Source organism: Pyrus communis, chromosome 7 (genome assembly GCF_041283825.1).
Source record: "Pyrus communis isolate YQ-2024b chromosome 7, ASM4128382v1, whole genome shotgun sequence".
NCBI lineage: Eukaryota > Viridiplantae > Streptophyta > Magnoliopsida > Rosales > Rosaceae > Pyrus > Pyrus communis.
Genome location: NC_142571.1, coordinates 20,309,548 through 20,327,338, shown reverse-complemented (window position 1 = coordinate 20,327,338; position 17,791 = coordinate 20,309,548). Strand labels below are relative to the sequence as shown.

The following is a 17,791-nucleotide window of genomic DNA, read 5'->3' as shown; positions in this document are numbered from 1 at the left end:
TAGGAATTTGGATAAATTTGAACTCTAAAACATAGACACACCCCGCCCACTTTTGTACTTTATGCGCCTAATTTTCTATTTGGTATGGTTGCAAATTGCAAAAATGCTAAAAACATGTGGTCAAAAGTGGAGGATTGACAACAATTGCAACTGCCCATGTGTGGTTTAGGCATTTGTTTTTGTGCCTACATCTGTTCGGCCTTTGCAGTGTTTGCTTTTGCCCCAGTTTCGGAACTTGCTAGCTATCTGGCTTCCTCAAAGTCAAAGTATTGAAACTTCCAAAATAGCAAAAGTATGTTGTTTTTGGTGTGTTTGTAGGTTTATTAGAGCATCTAAAAGGCAGTGCATGTCATGTGAAGATCGCGGTGCATGCATGGCTAATGTACGGACGTGATGAGGGCCGGGAGAGAGAAGAGAACTTGTGAAAACTTTCATGAAACGATTCATGCAACCTATATGTCTGTTAAACTCGTAAATTCATAATTTAAAAATTAAATTGGTGAAATATTTAAACGAAGTAAGTTTATGTAACTCTTCTCTTTATCGCTCTCTATCACTATCATCAAAAGAGTGATTAGGAATTTTAAAAACCCGTAATTGGCAAGTTTTCCTCCTAATTATGTGGTTCCACTTGATAAAAAGAAATGGAGGCTTCTCAATTCCATGATATGTGTCCTGGATAGTCGTAGTATTGTACTGGATGACCATGACCAGTGAAGAAGAAAGCGTATTATATATATATATATATATATATATATATATATATATATATATATGTACACATACATATTGTATATAATAGATATATACACACGATTATAATGTTATATTATCAAGAGAACATGTAGCTTGATTGCATGCCTACCACTAGTCCACAAGTCCATTGGTTGAAGGAGAAAAGAAAGTGCCGAAGATAATGAAGATTTTGACAGATTTTATGCAGACTTTTGGCAACTAAGTTGTTACTTGACAAGCAAGTTTCAAGCTTTTAGTCAATAAAATTCTATATAAATACAAATATCTGCCCAGTTAGCGTGTTTGAATTGTTTCGTCTGAAGAATAAAAATCATTATCTTGATGCTAATTACACTTGGAATATAAAACGGAAAGGAAAAAAAAAAAACAATTTTCTTTTCAAACCAAACAAGGAAAAAATTTGACCCCAATAAAATATGTAGTTTGAGTTCTCTCGTAAACAGAAGGACACAGTAGCATCTCGTGCGATATTTTAATGTCATCTAAAGAAATTTTGCATATGACACTGTATTATTGTTGAATCAAAATTTCATCATAACAAACATCACGAAAAAAATGTACATGTACCATATATAGAAGTTACTCTCCTTGGTAAGAGTTAAGACCTTATTAAGATTAGACTACGCCAAATTTTCAACTTTCAAAGAGTTAGTCGAGTAGAAAGCGAGAAAAGTTTGAAAACATGAAGAGAACGTTCTTAAACTAACCAACCCATGACGAAACTATGAGCCTGTAAAATGATTTGGGCCCAACTTTGAGATTGGAACATCAATTCATAACCTTCTAAGAGAATGGGAGCTTCTCTTTGTACTCAAACAATATCCATTCTCACCAAGTGATATCTAAAAATCTTTTCTCCTTACCTAGTCACTCATCTGAAACTATTCTTCAAAATGAAAGTAAATTTACCTATTATTATTTTCTCTTCTCACCCAACAAATCCACAGTTGACGGCCTTTCTGAAGAAGTCGAAAACTCCATTTCCATCTGTTAGGCCTGTAAATTGGGCCATACCGGACCGGCTCGAGCCTATAAACGGGCTGCCGGCCCAACCCTATTTTGGACCACAGTATTTCTTTATTGAACTAAAAAAAATATATATTTTATTGATGTTAAGAATGGAACCTAAGAGCTCTAATTCAATTTTATACATTACCATTCAATTAATAGTCTTAAATTGTTAAAAAAAAAAAAAACTAATTAAACCGTACAGATAAATGAGTTTACACCAAATTAATAAATTTTCATGCACGTGGCCCTCTACCACAGTGGTGGAGAGAAGTGTTGTCCTTGCAACATGGTGGGGGTTCGAACTCTGTCAGCTCCCTAATCTAACATCTAATCTAACAAATTTATCGTCTGACAAAAAAAAATACATAAATAAATTTTCTTTACATCGGGCCGAATCAGGCTCGACCCTTAGGACAGGACTATGGGCTGGCTAATGGCCTAATATGCAAGGCCCATAGAGCACTCATTTGAAAAAAGCCAGAACAAAGCCCAATTCTACAATCTAGCCGGGCCAGCTCAGAGACATTTTGAGACGAGATAAAAGCAGCAATTGTGGTGGAATTGAGTTTTCTATAATTTTAGAATCTCATCTATTGCACAAATTTTAATTTTTCTCTTACATTTAAAAGTTGAAACCCCATCCTTCTATCTAAAAAAATAAAAAATTTGAAACTCCATCAAAACTCGAAAGTCAACAAGCCATACTTATTCGAAGCAAACCATCCTAAACCATATTTATTCTTACGTTAATAAAGTCTAACGGCCATTGAATGCATTGGTGTGAGCATTTTCATTTTTTATATCATCGTACAGCAGTGGATGCATTGATTTTAGGCAACTTTAATGAAAATCTCCCATTACTATTCACTTTAACGAAAAATCACATTTTTACACTAAAAAGTCAATCCTGATACTATTCACTTTACACTTTATTTTGTCCTCATCATTAAAACTCAAACTTTTCAAGCATTTTTCATTAGTTTTCCTTTGATTTTATGGATCATCTGTCTCTATCAACATTATCTACAAATCTTTGTTTACAAGTACTTTTTCTTTTTTTTTTTGTCTTTTTCTTTTATAAAAAAAGGACAACTGATGGTAAATCACTATAATTATTTATAGCTTTTTATGAACATTAAACTCTAAATTTTTTTTGGAAAGCACTAAACCCTAAATTGTTCTCTTAAAAAAATCATAAAAACTTCAGAATTGTGTTAAATAATATTTGACATTGTGTATGACAACCCGTTCCAAATTTTACGTTTTTATTTTATTTTAAAAGCGTGAATTTACGAAATTGCCCTAGAGGTAAGGACTTTGACTTCCGTTGACCATCGACTTGAGAGATGTGGGACTTATTCTTTAAGCATATCCTCGTAGTACTCTTTGGTACGAACGTATAGGCGAAAGCCGTTTGCGAGTCCGGATTATAACGGTATAGTTACGGACGTTCGAAATTGGTTATTCAAGGTTTAGTGTTTATTTAAATTAAATCCCCACTTTGTGGGGAAGCCCAAAATCAGAAATGGAGGGAGGAAAGAAAGAAAGAAAGAAAAAAAAAAAAAAAAAAAAAAAAAAAAAAAAAAAAAAAACAGAGAGGAGGTGGTTTCCGTCCACCCGCACCCACTGCGGGTCCATCTTCCAAGGCCGATTCCGGCCAACTCCGGTGGAGTTTTTGGATGCCACCACCACCATCTTGAAGCTCTCATTCCCCTCTACAAAACCCACCCAAGAACCACCTTGATTAACCATGGTATGGGGCGGTTTGAGGTCACGAAAGTTGACGAAAATCAATGGTGCTCCGGCCACCCTTTTTGATTTTCGGCAAATCGGCAAAGCGATGGCCGATGCCACCACTTGGGCTTTGTAGCCCATCATCCCAGGAGCAAAACCCAACCAACCTTGACCCCATTGGACCACCGTAGACGACGAATTGATGTCGGGAAGTTTTAGGCACCCGTCGGCTTTGTGGGCAAAATTGACCATCTTCCGTCCACTTTTGGACTTCGTGGCAGGGACCAATCATTCAGGACGCCTCGATGTGTGCGCTAGAGAATCATAGCGTGGACTTCAGGTGAGTGGATATTTTCCTTTTTATCGTACATATTCTTGAGAGTTCTATCGACACTTTTAAATTGATTAGGTATATTACCTTCGTATAATTATTGTGAATGCTTGAAGTACCTATATGAACTACGAATGACTTGATCCCTATCTAGGGTACGTAGGCAGTCTAACGAGACGTTAGATGCAGCCATAAAATATTTGAGACAAAAGCCTTGCTTGAGAAATTGAGTAATGCGAAGGAAATTGGTAAATGCAAGTTTTAGTTTTATGAATTAGTTTGTTAAATTAGTGTTAATTGGGTTGTCATGGATAATTATCCCTGAAAATAAGTAGTTTGGGTGTAGGGCGTTATTGAGTGTACACTTCTCACTTTATTGTTTATAATTGAAAATGCTACGACATGGTTGAGTATTAGATTGCATCATGGTATATCCATATGTATATTACTTGCATATAATTATTGGGAATGCTTTCAAGTGCAAAGGTGAACTCAGGACACCCAGGTAAGTTCAGGTAAGTTTATGGTATTAGTTGAATCGATTGAGTTATAGCATGACTACAATTATGAGTTAGGCAACTTCGTTACTGTCGTACTGGTTGCCATGAGTTCCATATGTTATATTGAGATGCATTGAGATGCATTGAGAGCTCATAAACCTGCACCCCGGTGTTAGTGCTCCCGCCCGTGGCCAAGGCACAGTCCTTCACGTGATATTCACCTGTCGCACCTTACGCTCACCTTGGATTCAAGGTAGGTGCACAGTCCTGTCGTACAGACCATTTTAGGTGGTTCCGACTCGTAGGTGACCCGCGATTATTCGCCCAGTCTTCACGTGATCGTAGCACTTGAGCGTATTTATTTACACCCAGTCCTGTCGTACATACCACTTTAGGTGGTTCCGACTCGTGTGCAGGTATACTTATTGAGCTATTGGCTAGCCAGGATTGATGAGGTATGGATAAGTCGTACAGGTCATTATAGGTGACTCCGACTTATATGCTAGCTATGATTGATAAGATATGGATAAGTCGTACAGGTCACTATAGGTGACTCCGACTTATATGCTAGCCATGATTGATGAGATATGGATAAGTTGTACATGTCATTTTAGATGACTCTGACTGATATATCACTTTGTATTGATTTAGTTCATTTGGCCTACTTATTAATGTATGGTGGAGTTGATGGCAAACCGTGGTTTTGGTCATTTCTGAGTATGGTTTGGATATATGTATATATGTTGTACTGTCTTATGGAAAACGATACGGGTTTTACATTTAGGGGCATTACTTTTAGAGAGGTAATAACTTTGGGAAGCTTGGTTTTATTGCTTACTCACACCTTCTGTTTGGTGCCTTCCAGGTTTTAGCTACTGAGTTTGTATCGACAAGAATCTGTGGCGAATCTTAGTATTGATGGATATTTTTGAGGGTATGATTCTTACCCATACTACTGTACCTTACTTATGCTCTGACATCGCGTGTGAGATGGGTTCGCTCCCACTCGTAGCGCACTCTGGTACTTAGACACTTTTAGATTCAAATTTATTCACTTTTTATACACTATCACATTTTATGGCTTCGTCACCTTCCAGGTGTCGGCCAGCACAGCTCGATTCAGGGTCCAAGTGGACTTTCTGTGGTGGTTTAAAGGGCTTTTATGTAGAAATATGAGGAATCAGTAGATTGAATAAGGACATGTAACACTACATAAATGTTCGAGAATCTTAACAAAATCTTAGCAAATGTTATCAATGGATAATGACACATGGAACATCGAAAGTGGTTAAAAATCTTAAGTGATAATGACATGTAGAAAAAACCCAAAAAACATAAAATAAAAAATATATATTTGTAAATAGTAATCATCGTTGTCTTTACCCTTCATTTTTCCAAAAATGTGAACTTGCACAAAATAATTATTTTTAGAGGACAATTTCATTACTTGTCCTTGGCCTTGCCTTACCCCTAAAACCGGTGAACTTGCTCTAAGAAAAATGCCAAGCAAGTTCCAGAAAACCCACAAAACTGCCATTCCGCTCTGAACTGCCCGAAACCTCAACAGAGCAAAAATCAGAGAGCCGCTGAGAGTCAATTTCTTCGCCTTCGGCATGTCAAAACCGAACCACCAGGTTATATATCTGCCTATTTTGTTTCTCTTATTTCCTATTTCTCCACTGCTTTCGCTCTTGAATCTTTCTTGCTGCAGAGTTCTCAATTTTTACCATGAACTGAAGTAAAAGCTCTTCTTTTTGGATTATCAAGTACCCAGAATGTTTCAGTGTAATTTTTTGCTGTAATTTAGTCTCGTGGTATAAAAAATTTTCTGGGTATTTGCAAGTTGGAAACATAAAAGTGCTTAGAGTTTCAAATTGGTATTTTTTGGACAATTTTAAGGTGATTTATTTACTTGGAGTGTAAAACCTAGATTAAATTTGGAATGTAATAGCAGAAATATATGCTTGATCATATGGGTTTTGGTTTAAATTTAAAAAAAATGGAATATGGGTGAGCAATGGAAGGTGAATCTATATATTCACCATCTAACGGTCAGATATGATAAAATTTGGAAAGTAATAGCAGATAGATATGCTTGATCATATGGGTTTTGGTTTAAATTTAAAAAAAAAAGTGGAATATCGGTAAGTAAATGGAAGGTGAATCTATACATTCATCATATAATGGTCAGATATGATAATTCTTTATTTTGGTTGCATATATGCATGTACCGTAGCCATGTCCGTGAGGTAGCATGGTGTGAGAATGTGGCAATGCAATGTGAATTGTGATATGTAAAGTTTTGTACTTTTATATATTTATATATATGTGTGTGTGTGTGTTACTGATACTCGGGTTTGAGTCGTTGTTGGATATGCACAAATGATTTCTGCACACTTCTGCCATATGCTGAATAGATAACAACCAATTTCTCATTAGTTTATTTTAACAAATTCTTCAGAATAATCTAGAAATCAAGCGGCACGAGGATAATATTAAGTTCCTTCAGAATGAGATAAACCGCTTAGGTGAATCTTTACTGGAATTGCAAGGTAAACCCCCTCCCTCCCCTTCTAATTATCCATCCAAATCGCAGTTTGAAGTATGATGCTTTCAGGTACTTTCTGTAATAAACTAGGGTTATTCATTTTGATTTTGTCGAAAAGAAAGTTCTGTCACATTGAGTAAGTTCCAGCTCTGCCTAGTATTAAATTAGCAGGACAGAACCGTGTTCTACAAAATTCATCTATTCTTTTCTGTCTAGTATGTTCTAGATATGACACTACCAAACCTCGACTGTCTTTCCAGTGAGTCTTGCAAAGCATCAGTCAGCCAATGGTACTGTAACAACAAATGAAAATGGTCCTACTGCTGAGGAGGAAGACCAAATATTGCGGCATGAAAAATCCGCGGCTGGCTTATTGTGCAGGCTGAAACTGTTAAAATCACAGCATGCGAGTCAGGCTTTGAATTTGGCTCTGACAAAGGATGTGCTGGGTATTGTTGGCATTGTTGCCACACTTGGCAGAGTCGAGGATGACAACCTTAGCAGGTCAGATTTTCTTATTATCCATTTCTTTCTCCTGGTATAAAACAGATTTCGCTGGATGAAGTCAAAATTTCTTCACATTATATTTCTTGACTGGCTTTATTGATCGTCCAAATTAAAGGATTCATGATAACGGATTAGTAGGTTGCATTGTTGAGTTCATTCCTGCTTTAGGTTCTGCTACTGCTCAAACTTACTGTAACTGATATAATTTCTGATTTAAAAAAGAAACATCATTGGTCTTGTTTAACCAGACAAATAATAGGCCAAACTAGTACGTCAGGTGCATATGGGGGCCTTTAGAAAACTAATGGCCTGCTTTTATGATTTAACCTTTGACCCATGAAGGCCACTATCTACAACCTTGTCTGACGTGCTTCCCTGTAACTTTGAACTAGGCTTCTCTCGGAGTACTTGGGACTGGAAACTATGCTAGCAATTGTATGCAGGACAAGTGAAGCTGTTATGGTTCTAGAGAAGTATGATGGGGATGGGACAGTACTCACCAGCGCTGGCATACATGGTCTAGGAGCTTCTATTGGGAAGAGCATAAAAGGACGGTTTCTGGTCATATGTCTAGATGATTTGAGGCAAGAAACCCGTTCAATGTTTTCTTTCAAGTTGCTATTACTTATCACATTCTTAACCGTTGTTTGTTTTTAGTCCATATGTTGGGGGATTTGTAGCTGATGATCCACAAAGGAAGCTTGCTCTTCCCAAACCACAGCTACCAAATGGGGAGTGTCCGTGCGGCTTTCTTGATTATGCAGTGAACACGATCAATTTGGATGGCAATAACTTAGTTAATGTCACCAGCAGTGGGCATGGTCTCAGAGAGACACTATTCTATAGTCTCTTTTCTCGCCTCCAAATATACAGAACCAGAGCAGAGATGCTTCTCGCTCTCCCATGCATAAATCATGGAGCACTGTCTTTAGATGGCGGGATTATTAAAAAGAGTGGTGTGTTCATCCTGGGAAGCAGGTTAGTTTGGAATTAAAATAAAACTCACAAAACTTTTGCCTAACGGTAATACTGATTTTTCTTATAAAATTGTTATCTACTCTCAGCAAAGATACAGAGATCAAATTTCTTGCAAAATCTGGAGAATCTAGTATGACTGCGAAGTATGAAGAAACTGAGGATATGATCAAGAAGCTGAAATTAAAGCGAACGCATGTTGCTGAGGATATGCAAAGAGAACAAGAATTGTTGGACTTCGCTAAGGCAAACTTGGCACAAGTGTGATTCCGAGAATTTTCCTTTCCGCAGGTACTGCCCCAAGGATCTCTTGAAAACTGTAACATATAATTCATGGGCTTTTATCATTGCAAATTTATTCATGTGTACCACTGTGATTGGTGTCAACTTGCCATTATAGACTGGAGGTTACTCGTTAACTTTTTCTTGTATGGGTTATAACAGATGCATGCAGGCCAAGATGGCAGGCATCGGCAAATTGGTCGGTTTTTAGGCCACGACGGAGGCATCAGCAGATCGGTTGGACTGTTTTGTTTTCAATTGCCGCCTCTTGTGCCTTCTTTGTACCAAATTGGAAAAGCAGCATAGTGTGGATTTTCTCCGTCCGTCGCTTATCGGTTGGCTTGAACCTGTACTGTGTTCATCCTCAAATCATGTTTGGTTTGTAATCGTATTGTAACCTTAGAAATTCTGGATTCTTTTTCCATTACCATGAAGAATAAAAACATACACTAGGATCGGTATTTTTCGCCTCAAACTTTTTAATACACCCCACGTTTACTTTTTCAGTGAAAATACCCCATGCTTACTTTTCAGTTAAAAATATCTTAACACATTGTTTTTTGGTTTTAGCGATTAGCGTTTTGTACTACAATGGAAGGTGTGAATGGATTTGAGAGCTTGAAGAAAAAGAATATTAGGATATGGATTATCTTTGTCCAAAAAAAAAAAAAAAAGATATAGGTTATCTAACTTTGGGGTGTAATTTTTTTTTATTTATTTATTTTTAATTATTATTATTAACACTATGGGAGAGGGGGTGAGCTTAGCCTCACAATGGGCTAGCAATAATGTGGTTCAAATTTGACTTTAGCTAGAATTAAACCTAAGACCTCTCACTTAAATGTGAAAAAGAACACCACTAGACCGTAGTACTAAGGTGTAACTTTGGGGTGTACTTAGAAAAAAGGAAAAATTGGTTTTCAAAACCTTATGGAGACCAAATTATAACGACCCGTCTCCAATTATTATGGTTTTTATAATTTTAAAGTGTGAATTTATGAAAATGCCTTTCGAGGCAAAAGCATTGACTTTTGTTGACCGTCTTGTCGTGTCACGTAAGATTCGTTTCCTTGGCATAGCCTCATAGTACTCGTCGTTATGAATGCGGGGGCGCAAGCGCAAGTGAATTTGGAGCTAAAACGAAGATTTTACAGGATTATGAACAATAAGGGTATTTTGGTAATTTTACAATTGGAGATATTTCTCCATCATGGACCATTAGGATGGCGACACGTGGCAGATTTCTCCCCATGTTTTGGGGTGTTCCTTTGCTTGTGGTCTCTCTCTCTCTCTCTCTAGAATTTTTCCTCTTTCCTAATTCCCTCTTCCTCCTTGTCTTTCCTCGGGAAACACCCTCCTTCCCCAGCTCTCTCTCCTATTGAGCTCTATTTCTCTCACCTTTCTCTGTCACTCTCTTTCTTCGAACACACACAGACAAGCAAGAACGACGACACAAACTTCACCACCACAATGGTTCACACTCCGATGACCCCACCACCACCTGGACTACCCCATCATAACCCCAGACCGGCTAAGACTCCTTCTTCCTCCTCCTTTCTGCACGGTGGTCACTGTTCATCATCTTCGACGATCTCTCGCCGATGTTGACTTAGGTAAGCTTTGAAAACATTCTAAACTTTCTCCTTTGATTCTCATGGTTCATTTTTGATCGTGTTGGTGTGTTTTGGGACGTCAAAATATCACAAAACCAGCTCGTGGAGATTTCCCCAATTTTTAGGCAAACCCGTGCCTTCCAGGCCATTTTTCGTCCAACTCCAGCCACGGTCGTTGAAACCAAAGGTATAGTTCGATTCCTTGTCTCCCGGGCTTCAATTTGATATATGGAATTGACTAGGTTTGGTTGAGTTTCAAGGATGATTGGAGCTTGGGAAGTTGCGGCTTTCTTCTTTGTTAGGTCCGACGACCCACGAATCTAACCGGGTTAAACCCGACCCGCGATCTAAACTAGCCTAAACAGTTGTTGGCCCCAATCCAACAACCCATTTGCCCTAACCAAGTATAACCCAAACCCGGCCCAATCCCTTGGGCCATGTAACTCAGGCCCGGCCCAATAACCAAACCCAAATTCATTAACCCATTAACCCAAGCCCAGACCCAGATCCGACCATTGACTACGACCCGTTGACCATTGACCCGACCCATTAACTGTCGATCAATGTTGACCATTGACTGACCAACGTTGACTTTTGGGTTGATTTTTTGAGGTTTCGGCTGGGACCCTTCCAAGGTTAATTTGGACGTTCTGATTCCAAATCCGTTGTTTGTTTTCTCAAATTTTGACGTTTCAATAGAGTTTTATTAAATGACCTCTAATTGTGTTTAGTTGCATCGGTTAGAAGTGATCCAGTCCTCCCTAATTCGAGCAGCTCTCCGGTAGTGGAATACTTGTGAGTGGAACCCTTCTAAACTTGCATGTTTTTATATAATGTTAGGATTGCATTCATGAAAAGCATGATTTCATGATTTTACACGTTATGCATTATCTATGAATTATCAAATTTACGTTTTTCTAAAGGTTACCAAATATGGGATTTTCGTATATCAAATACTTGGGTTTTATGAATATGCATTATTGTGATTTATGAAATGAGGTTTTGAGAATTTGAGCTCCATATTTGATATGAGATTTTGAGAAATGTTTTTGGTGTTTATCTAGTGGGTTATCATATAGCACATACACACACCACAGGTATGACGTCTATGGCCATAGGACATAGTGGAGGAGTAGTGAGAAAGTAGTTTTAGACAGCTTCACCAGCCACAGCTAGTGTCGGTGTGTATGTATGTTATTTTATTCAGCTTCACCTTTGGGTGATGGATAGGTTATTCAGCTTCACCTTCAGGTGATGGACAGGTACTGCCTTCGGGCGACTATGATACCCCCTAGAGAGTACAACATGGATGAGATTTACGGATTTTCCTTTGGGCGGTTTTACTACATCTCCGAGCATTGTTTACTCATACATGTTTTACGAATGATTTCATGGCATGTTAGAATTTTCAAAAAACTTACTATATGTAGTACTATTGTTTGGGCCCAAAATAGTATTATTGGGCTGAGTGTGGGTTTATGTTTGGCCTCAAGCTTTTCCAAATATACTATGGGCTGCCTGGTGGTCCCGCGCCGTTCAGCAAGGGTGGTCGGGTCCTATCGCAAGAAGGAATACTTCGGATGAGCAGGGGGGCCAAAGAAGTCCTGATACAACAAGAGGTCCTAATGCAATTTGGATTCTCGACCAGCAATGAATATGGCCTAAAAAAGGGGTAAGTTCAAAGTCCTAATAGGAGTAGGATTGGTCGAAGTAGAGTTGGAACAGAACAAGAAGTCCTAATCCAGGTATGGTTTTGACTCGATCTCAAGAAGGATTTGTTGCTATAAATACATAGCATTATGCAACAATGAAGGACTTCCAATTTAATACACAATTGCCCTACGCAAACCTCTTAAACAACTTGAGATTTTTCATTTTCTTTTTCCGCCAACACACCTTCAGTTTGGACAAACAACACTGTAGAGGCAACCGGTGAACATCTTCAGTTTGGATAAACAGCATTGTCGCCGTATAATCAATCGACCAAGGAGCACCTTTAATTTAGATAAATAGCACTGCGTCGAGGTCGACTGGTTACCTATCCAAGTCTCGGTCGAGAAGGGTTTCTGAATCCTTATTGGCAGAGGTCATCTTATTAGCCTTCTCAGCGAAGTAAGGTGTTACGAGTTACGACATTCGGCACATTGAACGCCGAGTGATTTTATGATTGGATACTTGCAAGTGAGTTTCAGAGTTCGGCATTCCGATGGCCGAACCACATTTACCATCAAGATATACATCACCTTTGAGTACTTGTTCCCATATAGTCTGGTGTCGATTTGACGTGCTTATACTCTCACGAATATAATCACTGTAACCGAATCCGGTGCCGACAATTCGTGAATTTTGCAGAATTAGCAGCCTTGTCTTTAGGCTCGAGAATCCAAAGGCCGAGACTTGTTCCTCCCTGGGCCGCAATCACAAGATTAAGAAGTTAGCAACGCGCTCAACGCAACATCAACAAATTGTATTCCTCGGCCAGGTTCGGTCGACGAGTTGGCACGCCCCGCATCAACCAAAGGACGTAGTTAGCTCATTAGTTACTCGGCCTGCGCGCCACATAGGCTTTGTAATTTTTAGGGTCAACAACTATATATATTTTTAAAACAAAGGATTAGTATGTTCAGAAAAATATCGTTTTTTCGTATTATTAGTATTATTATAAATTATGGTCCACTCACCTTTTCTGTTTTGCACTCCCTCAGGACGTAGCGACAAAGAGTACGACCCGAGCTTCAAGGCATTTCCCTATCAGTGACCTTGCGTCTCTCCACTTGAGTATGGACCCCTTTTACGATCCTTGTTACTTGTTGTTTTACTTTGCTCTGGCACATTCGTTTAGTAGTATGCTCTGGACATATTCATGATTGTCAAATACCTTGTTTCGTTCATGTTTAAATTGAATGTATTGTTTTTATTACTTCTTAATGTTGCGTATTCGTTGTGAATGTTGTTTCTTGCTTGGTTTTTGAATTGCTTGTTCCTTCATATCTTCATTGATTCACACTCATGGCTTTCGTCACCCTTGGATGTCGACCAGCACGTGTCATCCAGGTGTCATTTGGATATCTGAGTTGGGGCGTGTTCATTTCATATCCGAGCATGCAAGTCATTAGCATTGAATTTTTACGTGAGGAGCATTCAACAATATGTGAGGTGCCAATAAATCAATTTTTTTAAGAAAATTTTGGTTGTATTGGAGAATTTTTTTATTATTATTACAAATAACTGCATTTGAAATATTCATACAGTATTTAATAGACTGCTTTATTAGTCAGCAAAAGATAGTACAAATAATAGCCGCATACTATCCGTACCCAAACATGAATATCAACAACTTTTGCTGTATATTTAAGAAACACACAATATCTGATTACTCTCACGGAGCATAAATTACAATAAAGATGCAAAAACATCAACAATCCTAACTATATGCAACATCAGCCAAAAAGAGCATGCAAGGTAGGCATTTGATACCAATGACGTGGGGTGGGCCTCGATAAAAAAAAACATTTTCAAATAAAATTACGTGAGACAAAACTTCATGATAAAAGAAAAAAAGCGTCACGTATGCCAGATTTCTTGGAAATTATCTCTCAAAATTGTTTTTTTTTCCTACAATCCATGAAGTAGTTGATTTTTTATGCCTAAGTAATGTAGTTTAAAAAAATTCCCATACAGGCCTCCTCTATTTTTCAACAATTGATTAGAATTCTTAATTCTTCGTTGAATTAAAGTTTTCTCACAATTGTAAGAATTTGTTTTGGAATAACACAACACTCAGCCTACTCTCATTCCGCGTTCATCCGTGGGTGGTTCTATCCATACGCTTCTTTTTATCTTTTACATACTCTCAATTTTCGATTGTGGAATAAAAAAATTTGAAAATAATCAAAATACCTAAATTAATTAATATATATATGAAAGGTGATAAGAGTTGGGTAGATAGCACTACTCTATTTTTAGTGGTTCAAGTTTCACATAGGAAAAAACATGTATTTTTAGTGGTCTTCACACGAAATTGTGGGTATTATGGTTTGTTGTGAGTGGATGAACATTTTATTGTAAAAGTATATTTGTAAATATTTTATTATTGTAAAAAAAAAAAAAAAAAGAGTATTATTAGGCTTATTATATTAAAGCCTCACAAATTGTTGAATAAACCTTACATACTTAATACACCCTACATTTGCTTTTTCAATTAAAAATTATCTTAATACACCTCACATACTTCTCCATAATACTCTCACACCCCACACTCTTTATATGCACCTTACATTTTCTGCATGCACCCCATATTTTCTATACACCCCACATTTCTCAAATCTTATAAAGCTTTTAATTTGGACAAAAAATGCCAATTGGAATTTTGACAAAAGATGCTGCTTGAGATTTAAAGCATATGTGGGTTGTTTTTAATTCCACCATTAAAATCCATGTGTAAGATCCCACATCGGTTGAGTGAGGGTTGGTCTCTGGCCTTATATGTACATGCTCATCTCTTCCTAGCATGACTCATTTTGGGTGGAAGCCCAAGAACAAAACCGTGAGGACGTGGCCCAAAGTGGACAATATCTTGCTACGGCGGGACTGGGATGTGACAATTTGGTATCAGAGCCAGACTCACCGTTCATTGGAGTATGCCGATGAGGGCGTCAGGTCCCTAAAAGGGGTGGATTGTAAGATCCCACATCAGTGGGATGAGGGTTGGTCTCTGGCCTTATATGTACATGCCTATCTCTTCCTAGCATGACGCGTTTTGGGTGGAAGCCCAAGAACAAAACCGTGAAGGCGTGGCCCAAACCGGACAATATCTTGCTATGGTTGGACTAGGATGTGACACCATGTCGTATGTTTTTAATATTTGGTGCTAATTTTTCATGCAATCTCTGTGATCCCTAAAAGATGAATACAAACATAGAAGCTAGAATAACACATCAAAAACAAGATTAAATAATTATCGATGTCGTCAAAATCACTAAAACAATAAAAAAATATGAAGTCTTATCTCATGTGAAGCTTCCGAAATATCGATTTTGTGTTTCATTCGTCAAAAATAATTTTTTTCAATCAACATATTTGTCGTTTCATTGATTAGGATTTTGTTCAACAATGGAGGGTCGGAAGAGTTTTGATAGTTGAAGAAAATAAATAATATGTTAAAAGTGATTTGGGGTGTATATAGATAGATATATACATATATATATATATATATATTTTTAAACCTAATAAGGTCAAATTTGTCATTGCATAGTAGGGTAAATAAGTTATTTAATATTAAATTTTAATGTGGGGTGTATTCAATATTTTGTTTGATGCTAATATAAAAAGATTATTATTATTATCACTCCAAACTTTCGATATTTAAAAAAAAAAAAAAAAAACATTTTGGAGTGCCAATAACATTAAAAAAAGAAAGGAAAAAAAATTTGGGCCTGAAAGGATTAATAATTGGCTTCTCTTGGGCCTTTTCGTGATCCATTTGGCAAAGCCCTCAAGAAAAATGCGCAGCAAACCCAGCAAAGACCGTGTTCTTGGCCAATCGCTGCTTTCTCTTCCTCTCAGGTACGTGCGTGCTTTTACTACATGGCTCCATGTTAATGCGCAGAGCTGTAGACACGACGCGTTAAGCGTGGCTAAATATAATTTCCTCGCACTTTCTTTTCACTTCCAATGAACACAGATCTTAAGTTGTTTTTTCCGTGTGAATTCCCGATTTCCCTGGTTTTTAACCTGATGACCATAACGTGTTTGATGAATTGCCTGACCGAGAACTGGGTTTTATAATTTATGCATCTCTCTCACTCAATCATTCATATTTGTAGCAAAAATGTTGCATTCAAATGAAGTTTAATGTCTTCCAAAACGTTAGGCAACTAATGTGAGTATGTTTTTGTCTTTCTACATTGTTGAAAGGCCAAATAGAGTTTGATATTGTTCCGGTACTTGCAGCTGAAATTTGAAGTCGAGTTGTACCGGATATGTTTCTTCAGAGGCTCGCGGTATCATCTTTCCGCTCGAGAAGGTTTTTTAGGAGTAACAGTGGTAACAATGATCTTGCAAGAACTATTGCTGAGCTTAATAAGGTAATGTATTGTGTATGCTTCTTATTTACGAATGCTGAGTTACGAAAATGAACTGCCTTCCTTTTTCGCTTTGCTATTAGATTCAACCAATTACGCCCACGGTGGCAGACAATGGGGATTGGAAAATAGAATCCACTGCCATAAAATTTATCTTATATGCAGAACTTCAATTTGAGCTTTCTTATTGATCTCGAGAAGTATTTCGTAGTTGTTCTACTCGATACCTTATGTCGAAAACTCTCTTTTGAAGAACTTCAATAAGGCAACTTGCAACATAACTCCATGTATTAACAATATCCTGGTTTCAGGAAATGGAATCGGTATTTGGTGAACATCCAGCAAGTGGACCCCCAAGTTTTCCAAATAACGATTCTATGGCTCAAGAACCCCAATTAGCACCTCAAGAAGAGGGCGAAAACGAACTTGTCCTAACTCACATTGGCAGTACAGGGGAAGCGCAAATGGTGGATGTTTCTCCCAAACAAAGCAGTAAGAGAACTGCCATTTCTAGCGGCAAGGTAATTCTTGGAAAGCAGGTGTTTGATTTGGTTGTAGCTAACCAGATGGCCAAGGGTGACGTCCTTAGCGTGGCAAAAATTGCTGGAATAAGTGGAGCAAAGCACACAAGTAATCTCATCCCACTATGCCACAACATACCACTGACCCATGTTAGCGTTAATCTGTCGCTAAATCCGCAGGATTTCAGCGTGGACATTGAAGCGGAAGCCAGTTCAACAGGGAAAACAGGGGTTGAAATGGAAGCAATGACAGCAGTGAGTGTTGCTGGGCTAACAGTGTATGATATGTGCAAGGCTGCTTCGAAATCTGTACAGATCACGGATATTCGACTCGAGAGTAAAACTGGTGGGAAGAGTGGGGACTGGTCCAGGGAGGAGTAATGCTGCAGTGATGTGTGTGTGCAGAAGATTATAGTGCAGGATGTCACTGTCTGCAACTTAATGCTTTTGCGCAAGATGCCACATTGTAATGAAAGCACTCCAGTTTTGGTTAACGTGGAGTATGAATTGGGTATCTTTCCTTTCTCAAGAGAAAGCTAGTTGTGAGTTGTGACCAAACAAAATGGAAAAAATAAATGGCTAGCTGCAATGCTTTTGGCTCATTATTGTAAGGAGTCATTCACGAATCAGAGTTTGATGTATGTGCATAAGTTTTTTGAATGGTGGTTTTAATGAGGTATTTTCATTTGGCTGAATTGCATTAATAATCCTTCTAGTTTAATCGGATTTACACTTTCATTCTTTTAGGTTTTTCTGGTGCACTTTAGTCCTTGTAGTTTCGTTCAGTTAACATGTAAGTCCAATCCGTGAAACGAGCCAAAGTTCCTCCCAACTGGGTCTTTCAAAAGAGAAGATTTGTATCAAATTGAATGGAAGAATCAACCTAATCGACGGATTGAACTAAAGTGAAAACAAAACGAAACTGCAAAG

The 17,791-nt window shown here is 37.9% G+C and overlaps 2 protein-coding genes across 6 annotated transcripts; both read left to right on the top strand.

Annotated features, from left to right (window-relative positions):
* The first annotated feature begins 5,445 nt into the window (after window positions 1–5,445).
* On the top strand, window positions 5,446–9,119 carry LOC137735120 (protein DEFECTIVE IN MERISTEM SILENCING 3). Its single transcript, XM_068474497.2, has 7 exons — window positions 5,446–5,966; window positions 6,794–6,884; window positions 7,141–7,384; window positions 7,780–7,971; window positions 8,045–8,365; window positions 8,452–8,653; window positions 8,807–9,119. The coding sequence occupies exons 1-6, from the start codon at window positions 5,946–5,948 to the stop codon at window positions 8,627–8,629; spliced, it is 1,047 nt and encodes a 348-aa protein (XP_068330598.2). The 5' UTR covers window positions 5,446–5,945; the 3' UTR covers window positions 8,630–8,653; window positions 8,807–9,119.
* A 6,592-nt stretch (window positions 9,120–15,711) lies between these two features.
* CNX3 (cofactor of nitrate reductase and xanthine dehydrogenase 3) lies at window positions 15,712–17,556 on the top strand. Of its 5 annotated transcripts, none has more exons than XM_088696478.1 (4): window positions 15,739–15,822; window positions 16,083–16,124; window positions 16,210–16,343; window positions 16,652–17,556. In XM_088696478.1, exons 3-4 carry the CDS (start codon window positions 16,239–16,241, stop codon window positions 17,240–17,242), a joined length of 696 nt encoding a protein of 231 aa, XP_088552604.1. In that variant the 5' UTR covers window positions 15,739–15,822; window positions 16,083–16,124; window positions 16,210–16,238; the 3' UTR covers window positions 17,243–17,556. The 5 variants fall into 5 exon arrangements, with proteins under 5 accessions (XP_068331131.2, XP_088552604.1, XP_088552603.1 ...); XM_088696477.1 differs by having other exon boundaries at window positions 15,745–15,822; window positions 16,083–16,138; XM_068475030.2 differs by lacking the exon at window positions 16,083–16,124 and having other exon boundaries at window positions 15,712–15,822.
* The last annotated feature ends 235 nt before the right edge of the window (window positions 17,557–17,791 follow it).

What these genes read in the sequence shown, in the direction of transcription:
- LOC137735120 (XM_068474497.2), top strand. Translation starts at nt 5,946, where the DNA reads ATGTCAAAACCGAACCACCAG. An exon ending in ATATGTCTAGATGATTTGAG is followed by an intron (nt 7,972 to 8,044) that starts GCAAGAAACCCG and finishes GTTTGTTTTTAG; the next exon opens with TCCATATGTTGGGGGATTTG. An exon ending in GTGTTCATCCTGGGAAGCAG is followed by an intron (nt 8,366 to 8,451) that starts GTTAGTTTGGAA and finishes ATCTACTCTCAG; the next exon opens with CAAAGATACAGAGATCAAAT.
- CNX3 (XM_068475030.2), top strand. Translation starts at nt 16,239, where the DNA reads ATGTTTCTTCAGAGGCTCGCGGTATCATCTTTCCGCTCGAGAAGGTTT. An exon ending in CTATTGCTGAGCTTAATAAG is followed by an intron (nt 16,344 to 16,651) that starts GTAATGTATTGT and finishes TCCTGGTTTCAG; the next exon opens with GAAATGGAATCGGTATTTGG.